Source organism: Carassius carassius, chromosome 27, assembly GCF_963082965.1.
Source record: "Carassius carassius chromosome 27, fCarCar2.1, whole genome shotgun sequence".
NCBI lineage: Eukaryota > Metazoa > Chordata > Actinopteri > Cypriniformes > Cyprinidae > Carassius > Carassius carassius.
This window is the reverse complement of record NC_081781.1, coordinates 21,468,521-21,494,548: the sequence shown is the minus strand read 5'-3', so window position 1 is coordinate 21,494,548 and position 26,028 is coordinate 21,468,521. Positions and strand designations below refer to the sequence as shown.

At 37.2% G+C, this 26,028-nt stretch overlaps 1 protein-coding gene across 1 annotated transcript in view; it reads left to right on the top strand.

Moving 5' to 3' along the window:
• Positions 1 to 4,454: 4,454 nt before the first annotated feature.
• The window catches only part of ches1 (checkpoint suppressor 1), a 42,549-nt gene continuing 20,975 nt past the window's right edge, over positions 4,455 to 26,028 (top strand). The window contains exons 1-3 of the mRNA XM_059513128.1: positions 4,455 to 4,702; positions 16,221 to 16,282; positions 24,606 to 25,155. Of these exons, the coding sequence (XP_059369111.1) occupies positions 24,619 to 25,155 (537 nt within the window). The 5' untranslated portion in view covers positions 4,455 to 4,702; positions 16,221 to 16,282; positions 24,606 to 24,618. The remainder of the gene's footprint in view (positions 4,703 to 16,220; positions 16,283 to 24,605; positions 25,156 to 26,028) is intronic.

The window sequence follows — 26,028 nt, the reverse complement described above, 5'->3', positions numbered from 1 at the left end:
GCCGCGTGGATCAGGAGGACTTAATGAAAATGCAAATTCATTCTTTGCCAGCAGGAGATGTTTTAAAGCATAGACATAAAGCGCGAGAAATAGAGGTTTCCCCAGTAACAGCTGTAAACAAAGCAGAGCTGGTACACTCACACCTTATCAGGCATAAAACATAGCCTACAAGTCTTCCTTCAGAAATACAGTGATATAAAAACAACTGTGCCTCGTTTTGATATTTAAACATATAAATGTAAGGAATTATTATTATTAAACGTGCAGTACGTAACGTTACTCATGTTTATTCAGCGAAGCCTTTTTGAAAATCGATCAGTTTTAAAATTGTGGCGAGTCTCCAAAAATAAATAACTGTATGGGAAACACATCCCGCAGCAAAACCACCTGACCCCAACTTCAGTGTACTCATCACCTTGACTTTAACTGCGTTTGTAGAAGGCACTGCAGCCAGACCGATATACACAACACAGACCGGAAGTTAACTTAGGTCCAGGTGTGTGCGCCCTTGAGCAAGGCACTGAACCCCCAGTTGCTCCCCGGGCGCTGGATCTATAGCTGCCCACTGCTCCGGGTGTATGTTCACTTCTCACTGTGTGTGAGCACTTGGATGGGTTAAATGCAGAGCACCAATTAAGAGTATGGGTTACCATACTTGGCAAATGTCACGACTTTCAAATTTTTCACTTTCTTTCACAGGTCTTCAGGTAAGGCTAATCTGATAAATGATATTCACTTGATAACATCTTGCTGTGTCCTCTGGAAGTAACCCAATAATTAGAATTTCCTTTAGGATTTCCAAGTGTGGTTGGATGCATTGATGGCATGCATATTCCTATCATCGAACCTACCGAAAATGAAGAGGATTACTGTGTGGAAGGGAAGGATGAGATATATGCTGTAACCACCACCACTGCTGTTAAATATACAAATTATTCACAATCTATTTGGTCATCATTATTTCCTACAAATACTTTTTAAAAAGCATTAGACTACTTATGTGGAAAAAGCTGCTGTTCATTGAAAAATACATTGAATGATATTTAATATGTCAAAAGTTTGTAATGTCATGTAGCATAAAACCATGAAAAAACGCAGAATTTCCTAAAACAAATAAGGTAACCAAAACTTTGACGCTTCTAAAGTTCATAAAGACGAGATAAAATTAGTCCAAATGGTGAGGTTTGTTCTTGTTTCTTATCTAAAGTCTAATCACTTCAGAATGACATGAGGGTGAGAAAATGGTTACATAATTGTCATTTCCATGTGTACTATCCCTTTAAGGCTTTTGGCTTTTTTAAGACCTTGATATGTCCTACAGTTCATAAAACCATTTCATGGGTCTTTAAATCAAGCCCACAGTTCATTGCATCGCTCGGTGTGGCTATTTGACAGTATTTCACAACATTTTTGTGTTAGGGGGCAACTAATAATGTAAACCTTTATAATAATCTGAGTGAGTGATTTTATAGGACAAATTTATATGTTGCCCTGGCCATGTAAAGTTTTTTGTTACAGCTTACTCTCCTCACATGAACACCATAAAGTCAAGTCAATTTCAAGTCAAGTCATCTATTTGTATAGTGCTTTTTATTATAATACTTTGTTTCAAAGCAGCTTTACATAAAATATTAATATTTTGATTATTTTGAGATCTTTATTTAGCAGATTTGTATTTGTGTGTGTGTGTGTGTGTGTGTGTGCGTGTGTGTGTGTGTGTGTGTGTGAAAGAGAGAGAGAGAGAGACCCTGGACAGTCTTAAGTGTCAATTTTTCGAAATTGAGATTCATACATCACCTGAAAGCTGAATAAATAAGCTTTCCATTGATGTATGGTTTATAAGGATCTGACAATATTTGGAAATCTGGAATCTGAGGGTGCAAAAAGAATCTAAATACTGAGAAAATTGCCTTTAAAGTTGTTCAAACTAATTCTTAGCAATGCATTTTACAAATCGAAAATTAAGCTTTGATATATTTACGGTAGGAAATTTACGAAATATCTTCATGGAACATGATCTTTACTTAAAGGGTACATAACATACACAGTTTCACCTAATCTCATGTTAATCTTAAATACCTAAAGAGTAGTACTGCATTCTTCCTATATCCAAAAAAATCGTTCGTTTTATCATATTTGTAAAAAAAAAATACAGCTTTCCGATTCTTTCCGGGAAAAGCCGAGCTCCTGGAGGCGTGCCGTGAGCAGAGCTATAATACTGATGTTTCGTGTTTCCACCGGTCACTATCTGCTAGATAACCTGATTACTTCTGTGTCCTGTGTGTTTTCAGATGTTTTAAACCAAGCGCACAGGCCTTCAGCAGCACATGTGGGAGAGGAGGAGCCGGGCTGGCCAGCGGGCGTCTGAGCTACGACTACAGTAAGTCAGTGATGTGTGTCTGCTGCGTGGTATGTGGACAGGCATGTGGGCATTGATAGCTGGTTCCTCCTCTCCGTCTGATTAATGGCTGTGTGAGAAAGCGGCCACCCTTTCAGGCCCCTCAGACTTTCCAAAATAAACAACTCCTGCTCTCTGGATTACTATCGATCCGAGCCGCCGCTGAAGACGAGCGTGCAAGGCCGAAATCGCTTTCCCCCCTGTTTTTGCTTTCCCTGTAATCTGTCCTTCTCTCACTTTATCTCCAGCCTTTCAATCCATCACTCAGACAATCATCTTGTCTTTCAACCTGCAATTGTGGTTCACCTGGAGTTGATGTCTTTGTCTCTTTTTGGAGGTAACCCTTTTATTTATATGACCAACATTGTGCTTAACTACTGTAAAAGCATTTAAATCCCGCTAAAAAGAAGTATGACTGCCAGTGGAGGGATAACGTTATAAATGTCAGAGATCTATAATGCCCTTGGCATCTTCTCAGCAGATTGGTATGTCGTCTTCTGCTGAAGCCTGTTATTATAGTCTCCTGAGCAACGAGAGGCCGGCTTCATGCTTGGTGTTCAAAATATGCTGTGTTTTTCTACCCATTCCTTGCATATTTTCCTCCAGCCAGTGTCTGAGTGGTCAGTTGACTGCCGTGTCTCATATAGATGGGTTTGCATAAGGTCTGATCCACTTATTCTGGCCAAGAACCGCCCACTTGAGAAGAAAATGACTGCCTGTATAGCAAACCAATTATAGCTTGTTCTTTTTTAAGAGTGAAGTGTACTAATAAAAGATGGTAATGGAAATATTAAAATAATTGAACTTCAGTGTATAGAAAATCCAGAAGTAATTACTGGGAAATTCGTTTTTGTTGTTGTTGTTTTTTTGTTTTGTTTTTTTGTTATTGTAACCTGGCATTCTTTCTGTCCAAAAATGAATAACGATTATCTTGGACATAAATGTAATGGACAAATCAAAGCAGAAAATACTTGTGGATATGTACCTATCAAAATGGTTAGATTTATTATTTTATGATCACCAGGGCTGCATTTATTTTATTTAAAACAAACAAACAAACAAAAATGAATATTGGTATAAAATCATACTGCAATTTAATTTAACTGTTTTGTATTTTAATATATTTTAAAAATTTAATTTATTTATGTGATGCAAAGCTAAATTGTCAGGGTTATTACTTCAGTGTCACATGATCCTTTCAGAAATGATTCTAATATACTGATTAGAAAAAATATCATTATCAATGTTAAAAATAGTTTTCTGTAACATTATAAATGTTTTGTAACAAATATGTTCTAAATTTGGATTAATGTAATACAGGATGCTGAATATGTATATATATATATATATATATATATGTTTCTAATGACAAAAAACTGAATTGTTGATTATTTCCCTCGATAATGCAATCACAATAATTTAAGTAAATAAAAATAAGTTTTAAAATACATGGCCATTGCAGACCAGATTTTTCTGTAGGCTGCACATCTAAAATAACCCAAGAATCTTGAGTGTTGCTGAATAACTTTACTGTTGTTTCATACATCAGTAATTCAAGACCTTTACAAGAGTGAAACATAAAGCACATTTAAATGCATATATAAATGACACAATAGCAGTATACAAAGATATAAAGATTTTTTTTGTTTTATCTTTAAAAAGTTGTAAATAAAACAGACTATTTGAGTAGGTCTATGTTTTACAAGAAAATACCATTTCAGTTGTATGTACTTGAAAAATATAGTATTTTATGTTTCTTTGTGATATTTTAACAAGTTTACTATTAATTTTTGAGTCAACATTTTTTCTACCATTTTTTCAGTATATGCATAAGTGAAATGCTGCAGTTGACACTTTTTACAGTGATCTGGAGCAGCCTTGATCATAAATTTGACTATTTCTTTGATTTATCACCCTATAATTGATGCATAAAAACATTCTCCACGACAGAATTAAATTTAGCGGCATGCAGCCACCCTAGAGCCTCTGGTGAGCAGGGCTTCCCTATGAGCCTCAGTCCAATGTCATCTTCTGAGTGCAATAGACGAGCACTAGGACCCAGAGAGCGCTGCTTGTTCTTCCAGGGGTTGCCTAACTCTAGTCTCAGCGCGCACACACACACACACACACACACACACCCCTGCTGAGGAAAACTGAGGGAGGCAGAGACTGGAGGAACGCGGCTCTGTTGTTGTGGTCACTCCGGGAACATGGAGAGGCTGGAGTGTAGGAACTGACCCGCTGTCGTCGGGAGGACAGGAGTACATGAGGAAGGGCTTCATCAGAGCGGATCAGGATTAAAAGGTGACGCGATTGTTGATCTTCACGGCACGCGTGCGAATGCATGCGCGCATGTCTGAGTGTGTTTGTCGTAGAGGTTTTAACAAAAGGAGGCTGGAGTGTGTTTGGGAGTGTAGGGACGGATTGTGGAAATGAGTCATCGCTGTGCACGAGAGGAACACTTGTGTGTGTATGTGTGTTTGGGGTGCTCTTCCTGTCTGGGGGGAAAGACGGCACTGTTTTTAACAGGGGAAAGCGCGCGAGGCTGTTTGTTCTGTGCGAAATCGGGAGCGAACGGCGCGAGATAAAAGTTTGCCGTGGATTTGAAAGGTCACAGTTCTGTCATTAACTTCTCATCTGTTGGACCATCTGAAGAAGCTCAGGAGCGTTTCTGTGGGAAAGACAGGTTTACCACAGACTGCTTGTGATCTCTGATAGCCTGGACAGATGGTGGTAGGCGCGTGTGTGTGTGTGTGTGTGTGTGTGTGTGTTGTGTCAGTCAGGCGGAAAACTAGTTAAGAGAGGCAGATCTGATGAGGAGCACAGCAACAGCAGAAAGATACACAGCTGACTGTACACATGGACGCTTCTAATCGCGCTGCCACGTGTGTGTGTGTGTGTGTGGAGTCTGTTTGGGATGTTGTTTTGGATTCTAGGGTGACTGTATCACATTGTTATCTGTCAGATTGTTTTTCCATTTTTGGTGTTAACGCTGTATCGTGGTGCTCAGTTTATTTGATAATTTTGGGAATGAGTGTTTGGGTCAAAGGTCCCCAATCTGAAATCAGCTACAATATGTGGTGACCAGTCAGCAGGTCCCATGAGGGATATGATGTTATAAACCTTGAAAATGAAAACTTTTCATATTTGCTCACCCTCATGTTGTTGTAAAACTGTATGACTGTCTTTGTTTTGCTCAACACAAAGATATCTTGAAGATTGTTGGTAATCAAATAGTTTTGGTGACCATTGACTTCCATTGTACGGAAAAAAAATACATTACTTATGTGGAGAAACCCTGCTCTGAGCAAACCGAATGTGAGAGAAAACAGGTGTTTAAAAAAAAAAAAAAACCTGTTTCTTATTTCAGACAAAATCTCAGTTTCTACTTTTTACCTTTTTTACAGTGAAACTGTTCCAGTGTGGTTATACTAAATACCAGCACTCTCAGACTGCCGACCAAGATGATAAAAATATAATACAAAAACGATTTTATATGATTACTAAATGACTTTTAGATTACTAAAACTAAAGTTAAATTAAAATCCAACTGTAAAATTGCAATCTGATTCAAAACATTAATGAAATCTTTGATATTAGGCTATATCAGTGATACAGAAATATCACTAGCCACTATTTTGTCCTGTTTTTAAGTCAGAATATCTTAAAATCCTCAACAAAATTCAACTTGCTTGAAGTATAATGTATATGAAATATATAAATGAAGTAAAATCTATATAAATGTAGTGAGATTGATTCAAAAACGTTATATTATTTATATAAACTTTTCACAGTGCAGTGTGTAAAGTTGATGATGATCAGTCCCTGAGTGCGAATCCAATTGATCTAAAGATGTGAAATGTGTGGAACACTGCAAAAACAAGTAACTGTTCGGCTACAGTTTTACTGATATGATGATATGATGTAATGCTCCACGATAATGAGTTTCAGGCCACAGAACCAAGCGAGAAGAGCCAGAACGCTGTGTTTCCTCTGTGTCCTTGAACTTGTTTTATAGAAGAGAGCAAAGCGAGCAGCGAGAGGGTGTTTAGTTTCAGGGGCTGATGTCATGACTCATGATGTCATGCTGTAGTCTGACTGATTGCTCTGCTTCTGATTGGTCGATGACCACTTTGGCTGCGTGAGTCAGTGACTGATTTTATTTTTATTGTCTAAAAATATTTACTGGCCGGTTGTTGGTGAAAGTGGTTGGCACTGTGTGTGTGTGCGTGCGTGCGTGCGTGTGTGTGTGTGTGTAGTAGGGCAGTGTATATTTGAAGCATTTTGAGCACTGTGTATGTATTATCGTCCAAACTAACCCTCAGTCATCAGGAGTAATGATTAGCTGTGGTTATCTTTACAGCTGGAGTATAAGCAGCTATAAAAGCCCAGATTTCATGTGATGATGATGATGATGATGATGATGTCACGCCTCTGTGGCTCATGAGTGATTCGATCATCTTCTCCACTGGGTCATTGTGTCATTTTCTAAAATGGTTTTAACAGGGGCTGTTTATTCTTGAAATGTTTTAGTGGTGTTTGCAGCTTGCTTAGGTCATAACTATTATTATTGCTTTTTATGTTATTTCTATATTATTATAGCATTCCTTCATATTTTGAAATTTATTTTTATTTTATTTTAAAACATATGGTATCGAAAAAAGTATTGTTAAGTATTGTTATTGTTAAGTATTGTTTATTTTTGTTTTATTAATTTTGCAATTTTTCTATTTTTATACTTTTAGTTTATTATACTAGTATACTTTTTTTTTCTTGCAGATATTTTGTAACCTTATTAATCAGGGTTATTATAGTTCTATGTGACCACACATAGGTTATTATAGTTATTATAGTCAGGGTTATTATATCAACTAAAACCATAAAAAATGTTTACTTTAAATGTTTTTTTCCTTGAAAAACAAACAAACAACTTATTTTTTATCAGGGGCCTGTACCATGATGGTATATTGGTAGCTGAACAAATTCAGAGTTACAGGATTAGTTTTGAGTTGACAAAACCAAACCTCTCCAATCCAGCTTTGTTGGTAACATGATGCTGATCATCAACTCTCTTTGTCAAAGGCTTTGATCCATGTGTGACATCACTGGTGAACAGCCAATCACGAGCCTTGCAACACAAAGCAAGTTTGATTTACTTCTTGTGAGAGACCCAGCGAGATTCAAAAGGTTAAGAGATTGAAGAATGTGACAAATTTAAACGTCATATGAAAAATGGAGGACAAATAAAATAAATTATCTTGCTCCATCAGTGCAGTGACAAGTGAAACTTGTTAAGTTAGTTTATACATTTGAAATTATATAGTGATAAAGACTTGAACATGTCAGATTTTTTATTTTTTAAATAGTGCAATCTTTTGATACTACAGCTTATTTATATTACATGATCTGTATACATTGATATTTATTTAAAATACACAATTTATAATAACTGTTAAACTAAAATCGCTTGTGTGTAAAAGATAAATAATAATAATAATGAATCATAATAATTTTATAAATCATAAAATGACTCCGTAATTATCATTAAAGCCAGAGTTTTTTTTTTTTTTTTTCTTTTTTAGCATTAGTGACCTTTAATTTGGAGCAAGAAAAACTGGAGTGACTTTGTGTCAGACATGTGTCACTTCTCTCACATCTGATTGGTCCAACTTCAGTTTGAGATCTCTAAACCAGAACATAATCTGCCCCAGAGCAGGTTAGCCGTGGAGTGTAAGTAGGGCTGGGTATTGTTCAAAATCTTTCGATCCGGTGCCAATTTCGATACCTCACTTTCGATACCGGGTCCTAACGATACTTTTTTTGATACCATATGTTTTAAAATCCATTTCAACATCAACACAAATACATTAAACACAAAATTATTTTTCACCTTAATTAAAACAAATTCTGGTAACACTTCACACTCAGGATAACATTATTAATACAACTGGCTGTGCTTTTTGGATAGGGGTGCGCCATTCAGGGGAGGACTGGGACCAAAAAGTTGCCCTGGACTTTCTGGCCCACAGCAGCCCACCACATCATAATGCAAACGCCCCTGTTTTGATGTCATTTATTAATTTAATATTTAAGTAAACAGTTTGGTGATTTTAACCAATAGGCCAACTGATCCTCTGTTGAAAAAAAAAAAAAAGAACAGCAGCTGTTCATTTAGTGACTCCTAGTGAGCGATACATGCTCATTAAGACACAAACATTATTCTAGAACTCACACTTTGCATTCAGTTAACAGATCCATACAAAGATCCATACAAATCATGCATGAAATAGAAGTTTATAAACTCAAACGATAGCTTTATGTGCTTTACAGATGAACTTGAAGTCTTTATTCATTCGAGATGTTCAATAATAGATAATGTTTGGCTCTGTAATTCATGTTCTGTAATTCAAAGTTCATGATCCGATTAGTGAACGGATGATTCTTTTGAGTCAATCTTTTAAAATAATAATTTATTTTGTTTAACGAAACCAGTATGAAAACCAGTGTTTCACAAACTGGATAGATCTGAGGTGCAGGGCTCGCAAAATCGTAAGCCCCACGTCCCGGGCCTATTGTGTTTTCCAGTCCAATTGACTATCGTGAATAGTGATGTAAAATTCCTAACTTTATTCGCGTTGTTCACTCGCTTGAAGGGGTGAAACGGATCGTAGCTGATCGTTTGCACTTGTTTCTAAATATTGCTGATTCAAGCGTTTTAAACAATTTGGAGCTTGCGCTCACTCATTCAAAGCACGTGCTGCGAGCAGCATTTCACACAATGCGCGTACAGAGAATGAATTCATCTTTCTCGTATCGTAACTTCTGAATGAACACATACACACACAATTATATCAAAATAATTGTCTCTGCAAGTATTCTCGTAAACACAGTCGGTTATGTTTTAAGTCAACGTATACAGTGGCCTTGCCTTTCAGAGAAATTTGCTGTACCGGATAAAACCTGTCTCTCTCTCAGTCGCTCTCTCTCTGTTTTTTAGACTACGTGAAAGGGGGCGTGTTTCAAGATACGCAATGGAGTAGACCAAACTAAACAGGGAGGGAGGGAGGGAGGGCAAAACACTCATCCAAACAAATGCTTCATTAAATTGGTGGTATTGCCTCCTTTGGTTGCAATACTCTTATCGCATATGTTGCACTTTGCTGACTCTGCATCCACTTTTATAAAGTGTAGCCACACTTTAGACCTCTTTGGCATTGTAAAACGGAAACGTTTTGAGAAAAAACAACTACACTTGTGTTGTGTGACTGTGAGTATCTTCAGAAATCCTCCCCGTCACGTCACGTGGTGGTGGATAGCCAATCACGGCGAATTTAGGTCCTTACATGCACGTATGCTACAAGCTCACACAGACACAGCCGCTTGGCAAAAAAGAAAAAAACGGCCGCTTGGCTTTTGGAACAGAGATTTGGCACCGAAAGATAAATAATTTTTTCGATACTCATAGTATCGCAGTTTTTCGTTCGATACCATAAAGGAATCAAAGTTCGGTACCCAGCCCTAAGTGTAAGTTACTATGCCAATGAATGCCGCCTAAAGCCAAGCCATTTACGTGGTACTTAAAACCCAGGATTGGTGCAAACTAACCTGAAACTTACTTGGCTAGCCAGTAGGGCTGGGCGATATATCTAATGATATGATCATGCGCACCTAGTCAGTAAATCTGGTTCCGTGATTACTAAATCTCCATCACCTGCTTTCAAATGGAGCGGTATTTAAAAGACAGAGCCGTAGATCACTGACAAGCTACACAATATCGCGTTCATTATCGAAGGCGATTCATCTTGGATAATAAACGCGATATTACGTATCTTGTCAGTGATCTACGGCTCTGTCTATTAAATGCCTCTCCATTTAAAAGCAGGTGATGGAGATTTAGCGGTAATCACGGTACCAGATTTACTGACTAGGTGAGCATGATCATATCATTAGATATATCGTTAGATATATCGCCCAGCCCTACTAGCCAGCTAAACATGACTAAAGCCCCGTTCACACCAAGAACGATAATTAGAAAGATAACGATATTAGCGTCCACACCAGCAAAAGATATCGTCAGTTTATTCGGAACACACGTGCATTTGTCGCTTTAAATTCTTGAGGTTTTTACAGCAGGAAGGATTCTGATTGGCTGTCAATGTTTATATCGTTCATCAGCTGGGGAAAAAATCTTTCTAAAAGTAGCTGCGTTTACATGGACACTACTAATCCGATCGTAATAGGACTAGAAGCACAATCAGAATAAAAGTCACATGTAAACACGTCAATCGGATTGAATTGGCCAGGTCCGACTAAAATTTTGATCGGATTGTAAGGGGTGGATAATCCCTTTTGTAATCCGAGCAAGAGGACATGTAAACACTTGATCGGATTGAAAACCGAGAACGATTTTTAGAACTATATCTTTTTAGTTATTCTCCCTGGTGTGAACAGGCTTTAACCCTAACTAAAAATAAAAACTAATTCATAGTATCAATAAAAAAACAATCTCAGTGATTCTAAAATGACATGTGACCTTCAAACAGAACTCTTGTTTTCTATACAGCCACATAGTTGGGTCCATATTTTGGGTTTATGTGCTATATTGTCACCCTAGAAACCTTATGAAAAATTCCTTCACAGCATTCTTTCTTCCATCCTCGTCTTTTTTTTTTTTTCTTTCTTCCGTGTCAGCTCACTTACAGCATGGGTCTGAGTGCACCGGCTGGATGATCTCTCAGACTCGGCACTTCAGAGGAAACCTCATGGGTCAAAGAACAGCTTGAGCTGAGCTTTTCAATTTTAAGACATTATATTGTTAAAGCTGAAGTGTGTCATTTTATGATGTAAAGTACTGTCTCCTATCGCACTTTCCGATGTAGAAAGTCATCTAGAAGTAGGACATTTATGGGTTGGATTTTATATATATATATATATAAATCTAACAAACCCCAAATTTTTTAAAGATATTTTAGACTAAGAAAGTAAAGTTAATCTGATTTGTGTTGATCTTTTTGTTTTGTTGACTTTGGTGTCAGTGATTGGTGAGATAAGTGTTTGTTCTGTGTTAGTTTAAAGGGAAATCTCAGGTGCGCTCTGATTGTTTCCAGCTGAGACCTTGACGCAAGAACAATCATCTTCCTTCTGAGCAAACGCCAAAAATAAAATCACACACATGGATCTAAATGACTTTTTCTCTTGTGGTACTGAGTCTATCATTACCGGTGTGTTGATTATATCACTGGCTAGGTGACCGCGTATCCAAGTTCACTAGGATTTCTGTTTCCCAGATCTCAACAGCAAGAGCTGTGTTTCAGATCTCTTATGTGGACTCCGCTCATCTCTCCAGTCACTTTTCATGAGCTTGTCCCTTTGCTCATGTGCGTCTCCCTTCGCTCTGTCTGGACCATGCGTGGGCCTGTTCTTTGGCAATGCAAAGGGGAAAAATACCTTCCTGTATGATGTCAGAGCTTAAACACTAGAGCAAAGCAGAACACAGTCTGAAAGAGGCCCTGAACTCACTCTCCACAAACAACAGCAAGAATGAGGATCATCTTTTTTTCACTGCTGCTGCTTAGCGTTCATACCTTAATAGTCCTTTCTGGCGAGGCTGTGGCCGCTCCGTTCATAGCGCTGGTCATCTGAGAACGGGCTTCTGATCGGGTCTGAATGAACAGCTGTGATGGTCATGAGTGCGCTGCAGGTCTAGTTTCTCCTGTCTGAAATGTTGCTAGCACTTGTTTGGAGAGGTCCACACATACAGTTCATAAACATACAATGGCTTTAGCTGACTGTTTAATGTATTTAATGAATAATGAATTGGTCTACTTTTGTATTTATTTCTTTACTGACTTACAAGAAAGTGCTTTTAGAGTGTTGTGACAAATCAGAGAAGTCGCTCAAACTCCAAGATGACCTCAAAAGACAGATAACTAGCAACAGTAAGAATGTAGTTGAGGCAGATTTTAGCTTTGTGTGTGTGTGGTTGTATTTGGAGAGGAGATTCAGTAAACAATACTCTGTCTGAGGCAGCGGAATAATCTGGTTCATTTGTTTTGGTGTGTCAGAGTGGAAAACGTGGTAAAGTCAAAACTGCAAATCAGTTTGATCACAATTGATAACTAGACATTTTTTTTTTTTAAATATTTGTTTATAAAATGAAGATTGATTATAATTGTTTATAAAATATTAATTGTTAAACATATGTATATATATATATATATATATATATATATATATATATATATATATATATATATATATATATATATATATATATATATATATATATATATATATATATATGTGTGTGTGTGTGTGTATGTATGCAATGTATATATGTATATATAAACTTGTTTATATATTTTATATTTATATATATATTTATATTATTAGAGTTGATAACTAAAAACATTTGTTTTATAAACCTTTTTTTTTTTTTTACAATTTTGGCTATGAGCGCATTTTTCCTTTCATATACAAGAATATACAAAAATGGACAAATATGTATTTTCCATCTGTAAAGGGAAGGTGGCAGGCAACAGAAACTTCTCTGACTTTTACATGTGGGACGATTTCTCTTCTCGTGTGTTACATTAACTGCCTTACAGCCTCTGCATAAGCACAAATGAACACTTTATTAATATGCTGAAAATGAAGAGAGTGATTGCTTCACTTTTTATGAATGGGAACTTCTGGCTTTTTCAGACAACAGTCAAAAATCTTATGTGTTATAACTTATGCAATTTTTTTATTTTTATTTGAACTGGTGACCAAAATCTTAGTGAATCCCTTGATGCTGCAGATATTTTCAGCTAAAAATAACTTACACTGCACTTAATTCAGTCCCCCTGGACAATGCTGATGGGTCAAGGGTCACACTCAAGGTTCAAAGTTCACTGACTTAGCATCAACCAGCTGAAGATTAAACCAAGTGTTGAAATGATTCCATTATGGAGGCATCTTTTTCTGTTGACGGCCATTGAAAATTATGTGGCAGATTTTAAATAACATTCTGCATCTGCAGAGTAACTACCATTGAGGTACATGGGAATGCTAATGGATAGTTTCTGCAGGTATTATGGACTTCCTTGGTCTTGATCTCAGCACTGAACTTTTATTCTTGGGCACAATAAAGAGTCCGTTATTCTTGAGAAGCTGTCATTGAGGAGAGCTCCTCTTTTGTCCTCTTATCGTGGTGATTAAGTGCCCAAGACCATTATAAGATGGACCCTCATGTAGAGCAGGAGCAGAGCCGCACACGTGGAGCTGAGATGCTGACTCCTCTGATTCATGCTCTGAATACGCTCAGAGGAATCAGGTATCACCAAAGTGTGCTGCTCACAGTCTAACTGTGTCCCAAAGTTGAGTGTACGCACTTCGAAGGCCACGGACTTCGAAGACCAGGTCTCCGAAGTGCACGAAGGGCCCTCCGAAGTGCGTGTGATGCTCCGCCTTCGCTGTATTTCCTAATTCCGCCACTTGGTGTTTCCGATTATCGCTCTGTCGCATAGCAACGTTGCGAGAGGAGCACTAACGAGAGGACAATCCTGTGAGGATAGGAGGAGCCAGAACTGCTAATTTTTGCTTTCATGTTTTACGTCAAAGTGGAGAAGGTGATGTATCTCAGGCTTAGCTAAGACCGAGGCCAGGTAAGTTACACTGGTTTGCTGCGTCCTTTGCTTGATTACAACTTTAAATGCAGGGACTGGTTCGGAATAATGTAATGATACATATGAAAAACTACTTGAATAATGTAATGATACATATGAAAAACTACAAAACACACGAACACACACATATCAGTTAAAATGCCAACTGATATCTTACAAAGGTGCGATTTTATGTAGTTTATTGTCTTGACCAAGGTGATCATATGTAGACAGGTTTGCAACCCAGATTTTTTAAGGCAGTTAACCGTGAAAACAAAACGGAATAAATTGATTATCATTTTTTTTAGCATAGTACAGCTTAATGTTCAGTGGCATCTGTGACCGCTGACAGTGCTCTGTTTGACCGGTCCCAGTCCTGCAGATGCAGTCTTTCATATAGTTACAATAATGTATTAATATTCTCACAATAAATGGTGTTACTTTAATTTTCAAAACTGTAAGAAAGTACATTCGTAAAGTATCCTCGTACAAATATAAAGTACTATGGGGTTTTTTTCTCTCACAGGACTATTTGTTTTAATGTGTAAAAAAATATTTACACGACCAAAAAATACTTCTCTTTTATTTATATGTGAATATGAAAAACAAAAATACAAAATGTACAGAAGGTACTCCGGTTTATTTATGAATAAATTACACACTAAAAAAGAAAAATGTATACAACTTATGCATTTCATTTTTAACTTGCATCACAAAAATAAACTAGAGAAATTAGGTTTTTCCATTGACAATATGATATTTAAAAAAAAAAAGATATCGAAAAACTGTAATATAGCCATTTTTTCCTACTGTTATCTCTTGGCTAATGAAGAATGTATGTGTTAAGCATTCTCTTAAGAAGAGAAAACTTGCGCTCTTCTCTCATTCTCTGTAGTTTGATGTCCTCCCTGAAAAGCTCCACTCGCTCCCTCACCTATCCTAGGACACTTTAGCAAATAAACCATGCCTGTTAACAACAACAGCACAATGAATTTCAGCAAAAAAGAAAATGTACGATTAACTTTGTATTTTTAAGTCTTTCCCAGCAGGCTCACTCGCTCCAGAATAGTAATAAAATGAGAGAAAATGGAATCACCTATGAAAAATATAAAGACAGGTTTATAATCTTAACAATAGAAAATATGACACAGCAGGACATGCATACAAAATACTGCAGTGCTTAAGTTTGGTTAAAACATTTTTAGACATCTCTTGCATGACAGCACTTCAAAAACACAACAAAGAGAAAGACCATTGTCTTATTTAGCGGCTGTCTTATTGTTTGTGGGCTTTATGTAAAAAAAAATAATTAAAAAAAAACCTGGCTTTTAACACTTTCGCTAGGTATTTGAGTGAATGAAAATACAATAGCCTACTTGCATATCAATGTGAAGTCCTCCACAGAACTCTCACCTGCCATCGTTGTCATATGCACGCAAGTGATTCTGGGATGTGGTAGGATGTGAAGTGTCCATAGATGTACACTTCATTTTCATGGGAATTGAAGGGCGCATTTGAAGTCGCTTTCGAAATTCGTCAGCCTTCGTCGCGCCGCGGTGATGCATTCGCATTTCAAATGCGCCCTTTGAAGTGCGCATTCTGATTTTGGGACAGCTTACGTCGTGACGCTGTGACGCAATCGCACTTCACATCCGCACTTCAGTTTGGGACACCCTTCGTCGCGCTCCTGTGATGCATTCGCACTTCAAATGCATCCTTCAAAGTGCGCATTTTGATTTTGGGACAGCTTACGTCGTGACCCTGTAAAGCAAACGCACTTCACATCCGCACTTCGGAGTCCACATACTTCGGTTTGGGACACCCTTCGTCGCGCTCCTGTGACGCATTCGCACTTCAAATGCGCCTTTCGGAGTCCATGCACTTAGGTTTGGGACACAGCATCTGAGTCTATTTATCATGTCTGTTACCAGAGCACAGGGGTTTTTATGAATCTTGAATAATGGAATTAAGTCAAAAGGGCCTGGTAGTTTATCATCCTCAGTCTTTTAGTGTCCGATGGCCAGTTTTCCTTTATGACTATTTACAATACGGTTATACTATAAGTTGGTAAACGTATGATGCCTGGTGTTTTAAAAAGTTCAAATTTTATTTTGTATTTTTATAAAGTCATGTTGATTATTCCAGCCTTTAGTTGTTGTTTTTTTCCTGGACAGATAGTACTGGTTTCTGATGGCTCCTTTGAATGGACGACATGCCTCTTTGGGCATAAACTATAGTTACACCTAGATTTTGTCATCTTAAAGCTGTGAAAATAAGTTATTAACCATTTTATAAAGGTTAACTTAAAGTGACAACCATCAGTTAATATTTAAAGTCTGTTTATGAAGTATTTAGATGTTCAGTGTGAAAGAGCTTAGAGAGAGTACACTGAGCTAAATGGGAGCAGCAACGATTATTAATAAATTTTATGTATTTGTTAAAATGACAAGATTTAGGAAAATAAATAATCTTGGTCATGTATTAAGTTTATACATGTTTTAATATGAACAACTATTATCAACAATATCTATCAAAAATTATACATTTTCTTAGTGATGTCACACTGAAGCTGTCACATGACTTTGATTTTCAAATATTATCTCAAGCAGCGATCAGGCTCATAAGAAATGACCTAATCACTAATATAGGCAGGAGCCTGACCCTTCAAGGCCTTAAAAACAAGAAGCAAAACGTAAAAATCAATTCTAAAAACTCACAGGCAACCAGTGAAGAGCAGCAAGAATTAGTGTAATGTGGTCACTTTTCTTAGTATGTGTTAAAAGCCTAGCTGCAGCATTTTGGATTTGGAAATCTTTGGATATTTCTCTTGCTGACGCCACAATAATGTGCATTGCAATAATAAAGTCTGGAAGAAATAAAAGCATGAATGACCTTTTCCAATTCTGTCAAAGAAAGGAATGACTTTATCTTCGTTAGTTGCTACAGTTGTGCAAAACAAGACTGCACCACTTTAATCACCTGAACATCAAAATATCAGGCTTTACCGGGACATACAATTGCGTATCGTCTGCACAGCAGTGGAACTCAATGTCATAACTGCACATAATTTGACTCAGGGGTAACATGTAGATAGTAAACAAAAGGGGACCCAAAATAGATCCCTGAGGGACCCCCACAAAATAAAGAAGCACGAGAGTAGGAGGCTTCTCCAAGCATCCCCGTCTCATCTTCCTCTTCCACTTCTCCTCCTGTCCTTTGTGCTCAGATCCATGGATGTGCGGCTGTTCCCTAGAGCTTCTGTCTAATCATGGTACCATCATCCCTCAGTCACGTTACCGTGGCAGGGCCTGTCACACGGCATACGCTGGAGGACGTGTTGACTTTGAAATGCTGCTAATGACTAGAGGATGTTTTTTTTTTTCCCTTTCTCTCCTGATGGTCAAGGGCCAGGAAAGAGCTGGGTAACAATGCTGGGTTGCTAGTCATTGGTGTTACCTGCGGGAACCAACTTCAGGCTGATGGCGAGTGGCCCGTACTCCTGTTTGGTGGAGATAAGTGGTGATGCCACCGGGATGAAGCCTTTGCTTTTGTATTTTTGAACCACTTCAACTCCAGACTTCAGACTGGGAGGGGAAAGTTTCTGTAAACACTTAAGACTTGAATGAATGGACACTTTGAATGTCCTTTCATTGACCTTTGGGTGGACCTTTAAGGGAATATTTCAGCTTTATTAACTCTGTCGATGGCATCTGTAGCCTTATGATGTTTACCCCTGAAAATCGTTTCCAAATGTGCCTCAGTTTTTAAAAATAAACCGTAGTGAACTTAGAATTGACTTATGGGGCAGTTGTGTAGCACTGGAAATAAACATTAAAAAGATAGTTATCGCCCTGTTTTCAAAGTGGAGTTTATAATAGGAGACTACTGTAATACATTCACTTGTCTGTGCACAGTATACAGTCTTTCAATTCTTGTCATAATCATGTAAATCTAGTAAATTATATCCATTTTAAATCAGGAGTGTAACGCCTAAAACACCTAAAAAAGTGCACATATCAAAATTACAGTTTAGATCATTTGCTGTTTGTGCTGGATAATTAATGTAACAGCTTGAAGCAAAATAAAACAGTACAATTTAAAAGTTAGAGGAAAAAAAAGTTTTTACCAACTGAGTGACGAGTCAGTAGTTAACTGTGGTTGGATTTTTTGCCTAGGAGTATTTGTTATATACGCTATTCCAAGGATTTTTAAATGTAATTTTATTTTAACATGTATATTTATATAATTGTGTATATATTAAAAATGTCCAAAATTTGAGGTCAGAGAATTTAATTTAATTTAATTTTTAACTTTCTATTCATCAAAGAATCCTGAATAATTAATGACTGTTTACATAAAAAATATGAAGTATTTGTTGAAACTTTTTTCAATATTGATGATGATGATAAATATTTCTTAAGCAGCACATCAGTGATGCTTTCACTAGAATGATTTCTGAAGGATCATGTGACACTGAAGACTGGAGTAATGATGCTGAAAATTCAGCTTTGCATCGCATTAATAAATTAGATTGTAAAATAAATTTAAATGTAAAACAGTTATATTAAATTGTAATACATTTTCATATTATTACTGGGTTTTTCTTTCTGTATTTTTGACCAAATAAATGCAGGTTCAGTGAGCATAAAAGTTGTAATAAATATTTATCAAATGTACTACTCTATTCCATGCCAAGTATATATCTCATGTATTTGATTAATAAACTACCAGGAATTACTTGCCCCTTTTGCACTACAGCCCGGTATATCCATAGAAATGCTCTAGGAATGCTTTATTATAATGATGAAATTATGTATTGTGCAGATACTGTCATACCGGATATAAAAGCAAAGAGGGGAGTCTTTCTGCCTTCCCTGCTCTTTTCCCCATTACTCCTCTCCCGTCAGTTACTGTTCAGGTCAAAAGCAGAGACCGTGTAATCGAGAGAAAAGCCTAGTGAGAAAGAGAGGGGACCCTCTGCAAAAGCATCTCTTAGCATGCTGCCAGTGTAAGCTGTGAATGCAGGGGCCCGGGGCCAGCGCTGTTTTAAGCCTGACTTCTGAGAGTAGAAGTCTGCTCTCTGCACCAAACTTCACTCGCAGACCCTCGGGCTGAGAGCGCTCAGGTCACCTTCACTAAGCTCAGATCAGACAAGGGAGCGAGGGAACAGGGGAGCAGGGGAATAAAGAAAATGAGGGCTGTAACTCTTCCAATGGTAACAACTGGTTGGTAGCGGTGGTTCATACGGAGCAGTGCAAGCTCTCGCCCTGAGTCTATTGCGTCGCGACCCCCGCAGGGAGCACTGTGCTCTCCGGCCCCTTTGGACAATGAACCTTCACCTTGTTGCCATTGCTTATGGACTTTTCTGATTAGGCTGGCTGAAAGGATGGACTGTATACTTTGATCTGTGCATGGCTTGGCTGATTGGTTGGCCGTATGTACATGCCCTGGTGTGCCCTAACACGGTTGTCATGAGAACTGAGGAAATGAAAACTAAACAAGTCTGTTTTTTCTCAGTGCTGGAAAGGAGGGGGAATCTCCCATCTCTCTTAGTGCTGGTGTTGACATCGAGACAAAGGTCTATTATTTGCACTCTACGTGCCAGAACTGAAATCTCATAAGCGAGATGCACCTCAGGGTTATGTGAAGGCAGAAGGATTTGTTTAGCAGGTTTTGTGGAATTTAAATATTTTGAATGAACATGAGTCCATTGAGAAATTTGCTTTGATTTAATTCGTGAGACTTCCTGCTGTAACGGATGTAAGTGATCACATATTATTTGTGGTTTCCATTTGCAACGTATTAAACAAATAATGTTTTTTGTCTCATGGTGTTTTGATTTATAGCAAAAGTCTTTTGTCCCCTTTTTTCTGGTAAATCACTTCTTTGATGTTTTTATTTATTGATATATTTTCCTTTTGATTTTATGGTTTTGTTTTCCCTTTCTTTTTACAATAAGCAGCAAATATTTTGGTGTATGCTTGCTCTGAGATTGATTGCGTGCACGCACATGAAACCTGTGTGCATTCAGCCGCTTCTCGTCTTGTTAAGTGAACTGTAATAGATGAGAAAGAAAACACGTGTATCAGTATATCAGATCGGTTTGTTTGGTCTTAAAGTGACAGCAGTCTAATAAACCTGCTGCCGTCTGTGTCATAAAGAAAATCTCACTTTTGTAATTTTAATAGGAATAAATCCACATTTAATTTGACACAATGAAGTCTATACTTTTTTTTAATTTTTTTTTTACGACATACAATTTAGGTAGTATTTCTTATTTCTGTTGTTTGAACATTTTCATGTCCATTTCATTTCTTTTTGTTGTTTTTTGTGATATCAAAATTGATGAAGAATTTTGAAATTTCAATGGTTTCAAATATTTTAACAGAAAAATATTATTTAAAGCAAAAATGTTTATGATCATGAAAAAAGATATGATAAAATATTTTCGTCGTATTTACCACCTCTATTTGTTTAGTTTTGCTTAGTATTTTTTGTTTAGTTTAGTTTTTTTGGTTTAATTTTTGTTAAGAATTAGTGTAAGGTCTAACAGGTGTACAAAAAAAAGCCAAACAAAATGTGTGTGTGTGTGTGTGTGTGTTTTAATGCTAGTTGCATCATTAATAAATTTATCTTTTTTTTTATTGGTGTTATGGCCATTGTTCCCTTTGTGAAGTAAAATAAATTAAAAAGCAGAAACAAAAGTTAAAAATGTACTTTTTTATTTTTTATTTGCAACTATGCTAGGTGAAATGAGAAAGCTTAAACAATTTTTTAATTTGATTTAAATTTAATCCATAGTTATAATATTTATATGCCAAAGTATATCCATTGTTATCCAAGGTACATCAAAGAACATCATTATTATACCATGGGACTTTTTGTTAATTTGTTCTAACTAAAGCGGTCAAGCTTGCAGCGTCTCTTGTACTGAGCTGAAATATCTGTTAGATTTGAGGCGCTGATGGGCAGTCGGGCGAGCTGTTGTTTGCAGTTTCCAGTTTTCAGATCTCTTTAGTCATTTTTCACGACTCTCCCCTGAAATATCTTGCTGAATTCCCCTTATTTCAAAGCGCTCCTTAAGGGCTTAAGCAAATCCGGTTTCAAACTTTCTGTTTGTGAACGGTAAAATGTAGCTGATTCTTGAGCGTAAGAGAAGTTCACTGGCAGCCCCAACGGTAGCCTGTTCGAGGAGTAGTTTGTTGTCATAGCAACAATAAAATTAGCTGGCCCTTTTCTGTCAGATGTAATGTTTTGTGGCAATGCCACCACAGATACATAAAAAGCAATCCTGCATATCGGGTGTATATATGTGCGGTTATACGTTCCTAGAATACAACCTCACATTGTAAGCCTTGATGATTGATGTGTCAGTTCGCTCTGCTTACGACTGCTAAAGCCAGCATAAACTGGTTGACTGGTCTGGAAGAAGATGGTTTTAGCTGGACCACCATCCTGGCTGAACTGGTCCAGCTGATCTCCCAGCCTGGCCATGCTGGTTTTATCTGGTTGGTCAATTTAAACCCCTCTAAGCCAACCTGCAAACCAGCTTTGACTGGTTGACTGGTCTTAGCTGGTTTTAGCTGAACTCCCAGTCTGGCCATGCTGGATTTGTCTGGTTTTAACTGGTTGGTCAGCTGGTCTACCAGCCTGACTTGCTAAAGAAGTGGTCAAAACTCCTCTAAACCAGCCTGCAAACCAGTTATGACCAGGCTGGATAATCTTAGGCGGGATTTAGTTTTTTTGATTTGCTTTTTTGTTTTCTCAGCAGTGGTATTTTTAACTTAATATGTTTTCATGCCGTTAGAATATATTACGTTCCTCGGTACATATTGATCATAATGTTTTTCCCCCATATCCTTTACTTTTTGGCAAAAATACTATGGTATTCCTTGAAGTACTTTTGAATACCATGTAAATACTGTGCTAATAACAAAGTACCATGATCTTACTATCATTGCACTACCAAAATACTTTTTTTATTGCTATTATTTTATTGTACACGATCATAGACTTGAATGAAATAGTGGACTATAACAGTTTTCTTTATTATGATCTAGTTTTTTCCAGCTGGAAAACCCACACGTTTTTCCTCGCTTGTGATGTGGATGTGATGCCGTCCACATTTGTATAATCTGCCTTCTAAGCGCAGCTGTGCCTCGGCTGACCCCAGGGAGTCTCTGCTCCAGATTGTGAGGGGCGATAGTGTTCTCGCTCCATTGCTGTGGATACAGATGCTGTATTCGTCATGCGGCGCTAGCTGTCAGCTGTCAGTCAGTGCGAGTGAAGAGAGCTGCTGCTTTGACATGTGAGCGCTAGTGTCAAAAGCAGCCCTGAGGTGTGACTGTGCATTTTCCAAGGAGCGCTCCGCTGCATATGCTGTTATTGACTGATTGAATTGCCTTATCAGGGGGTGCTGCCCCTGGCACTTTGCTCGAAATGCACGCGTGGCGTATGTTTAATTGTGTGTGGGTGCATGTTGGCATGGGTGTCAGAGAGAGAGTTAAAAGTGATGGGGAACGCTGTAGGGAGAGATTAACTGACTTGGGCAGTGTGTGATAAATTCGTATTTAGATTTTATGCATCTTCAGATAGTGCCAGGATTACTTCCTCTAAAATCCAACCTCCTGCTAACCTTACCACCCTGAAACTTCAAACACACACACACACAGACACACACACACACACACACTGCTGCAAGAGAGAGAGAGTGGATCAGATTTTCCATTGTAAAAAAAGGTTGCATCATTGTTATAACATAATTTTTGTATGGAAGCCTGAAAAGAAAGGTGATTGTGGCTTTGCATCTCACAACTACTACACATTATGGGAAATTAAGTCCTTTTATAATTTTATTTCTCGCAATTGTGACTTTACATTGCATGGCTGTGACTTTATTTCCCATAATTGTAAGAAATCAACTCACAGTTGTGACTTTGTTTCTCCTAATTGCTCCTAATTGTGTTTCACACAATGACTTTATAACTCGCAATGCGACTTTAAACTACATAATTGCAAGCTTATTTCTTTTATCTCACAAATGTTTTATTTTTTTACTCTGAAAACACAATGACTTTCTACACCACCTGTTGAGTATCCCGGATTCTGCACTTGATTTTCTTCTTTAAGAAATTTTGAATGATTGGATCAAGTTCACTTAATGCTTTAACTTGCTTTGGCTTATAATTCTAACCCAGCAATTAAACTTTGGTGGAAAAGTTAAAGGGGAGTGATTTATGCATTTATTTATTTATAAAATACAATATTCTTAAAAGTTTAAAGCAATGTTATTTATCTCACTTTAAATGTATTATCATTTACTCACCCTCATTTCATTCTTACCCCATATCATTCCTTTCTTCTGTGGAAGACTGAGTGAATGAACATCCGTTTGTCAGCTCTAAAGTTTCTCCATTGGCACTAATATACTATCAATGAATGAATGAATTTGAGAAGCTTACGCTTGAATAAACTGCATGCGTTTGTTGAGAGCGTCTCAACTCTTGTCTTCTTTTTCCTGTTTGCTGATCTCACCTCTGAAATATGGAAGTGGATTTGGACATTTGTTTCATGGGGAACCAATATCTACAGATATAAGAGATAACTTAACATGCAGTGATTTTAGCCTCATGTATTTGTTGATCCTGCAAACTACACAAACCAAACATACTTTTACTAAGTTTATGTTTACTGTAGTACTGGAGGTTTATTTTGATAATGATGGTGCTGCATTTTTCATAGTAAAACACACGAGCAACTTATGATCTGTGTTTTCAGTCTCTCATAGCGAGTAAATGCTCCTTATAAACAGTTATTTAAAAAAGGAGCTTTAAAGCTTCTAGCAGTTTCCTGAGAGAAAATTGCCTGAGGATTTAACAAGTGAAAAGAAAGTAGTTATGACTTCAATAAATATTATTGTTGTTAAATACCATTATTTTATTTCCAATTAATATTTCATAATTTAAGAATATTTAATTTATAAAAAAAATTAAAATAATAATAATTAAATTTTTCTTAAATACTTTATTTTAAATGCTTAAATATTTGAGTTTACTGTGAAATAATAATTATAAAAATTTAACTTTTTAACATTATTATTATTGACTTATATTGATATATAATCTATTTAAAACCTTGGGCCTATTTAAATGCAGTTGTTAATTAATTTTTGTAATTATTTAAATTATTTTAGGTATGTTATTTTTATTTTTAAATGGCTCTATTTTATAGTGAAATATTGTAGTTGTAATTTCTTTTTTAGTTTAATACTTTTCATTAGTTTATTATTATTATTATTATTATTATAGTCATATTGATATATAACCCCACCAAAAATTGTCCAAATTGTGCAGCCCTACAAACGAGCACAAACATAACCAAAACAAAACAAACAGACCTTTAATGCCATTTTTAATCACAGTTTGTATTACAATAATTGCAATTGTGTGTGTCCAAAAATGCAAACCGATACAAATTATATAAGAGCTCCAATTAAACCTTTAAAAAAATAATAATAATTCACTTCACAGTGTTGTGTTTTTCTGGTGTGTCTGCAGGAGCCGAGTGGGCTGCATGGGTCCAGTGGTCATGTCCCCAGGGAAGAAGGCGGAGGGTCCCAGCAGCGGGAGCGTGGCGCGGGGTCTGAGTCAGCTGTACCAGGACACTGAGGCAGCTGACCTCTCTCTGGCCTTGTCTGCCTCCCTCAGCCGGGCCGAGGATGAGGAGCTGACCAGCCTCAGCTGGCTGCACGAGAGCACAGATCTTCTGACCAGCCTGGGTCACTCGGGCCTGCGCAGCGTCAGCCCCCTGCAGGACTCTAACGGAGGCCACGAGCCCTCCTCCTCGCCGTCGTCCTCCCCTGAGCCCAGCGAGCCACCGTACCACCTGTCCACGGGTCCCAGCCGCAAACCGCCCTACTCCTTCAGCTGCCTCATCTTCATGGCAATAGAGGACGCTCCCTCCAAGCGACTTCCTGTCAAAGACATCTACGGCTGGATACTGGAGCACTTCCCCTACTTCGCTAGCGCCCCCACTGGCTGGAAGAATTCAGTGCGTCATAATCTGTCACTAAACAAATGCTTCAAGAAGGTGGATAAGGATCGCAGTCAGGTGAGGGCTCGTGTTTCACTGTTTTATTGGAACGCACACTTTCAACTTCCTGAATGATTTTCCGTCAGTAGTGCATCGTCCTGATGGCTTTAGATACTTCACCCAGAGGCGTTCACATGTTCTTGAATGCTTTTCTTTTCATTTGTAGTCTAGGAGTTATGAAAAATGAAAGCTTTTACATTCATTATTGGGCCAATTGGGTTCATAATGAAGATAAAATACTTTTTTAAAACACATTTGCCAACTTCTTTGAAATTTACTATTTGTATTCATGCAATTTTTTTTTATATGAATTTGATACATTTTTATCCCTTTTTCAGTATCCGTTTCTGTTTCAATTAAATATTAAAAAAAATGTCAACTATGCTAATAACATTTTTTTTGCATGTTGAAAACATAATCTAAATAATCATTTCCATGTTTTTAAATATATTTTAATATAAATGTCACTTGATGATTTACGAAGAACAAATTAATTATTAATTCATAAATATCGTTAGCACATGACATTTTTACAACCAAACTTGTCATAAAAAGGTCAAGTTATATGATATTTCCCACAGTTGTTTGGATCTGCAGGGGTCTTTTCTATGATATCATGTCCTGTTTAAGGTTTGTTTGTTTTTGTTGGTTGAACCACATGAATTTTGTAGGTCACATCACATGGCTTTGGAGTCAAAAGTTTTTCAAATATTAATAGCAGCGAAGCAGTATTGTACAAATATTTTTTATTCTCCAGGAGGTAATAAGAGATTTTTTTTTTATACTGCCACCCCCCCCCCACACACACAAAAAAATACAATAAAAGTAATAATAAAACTAACAAAGTAATAAACAAAACAGACTAAATAAGATAAGCAAAATGATTTTTTT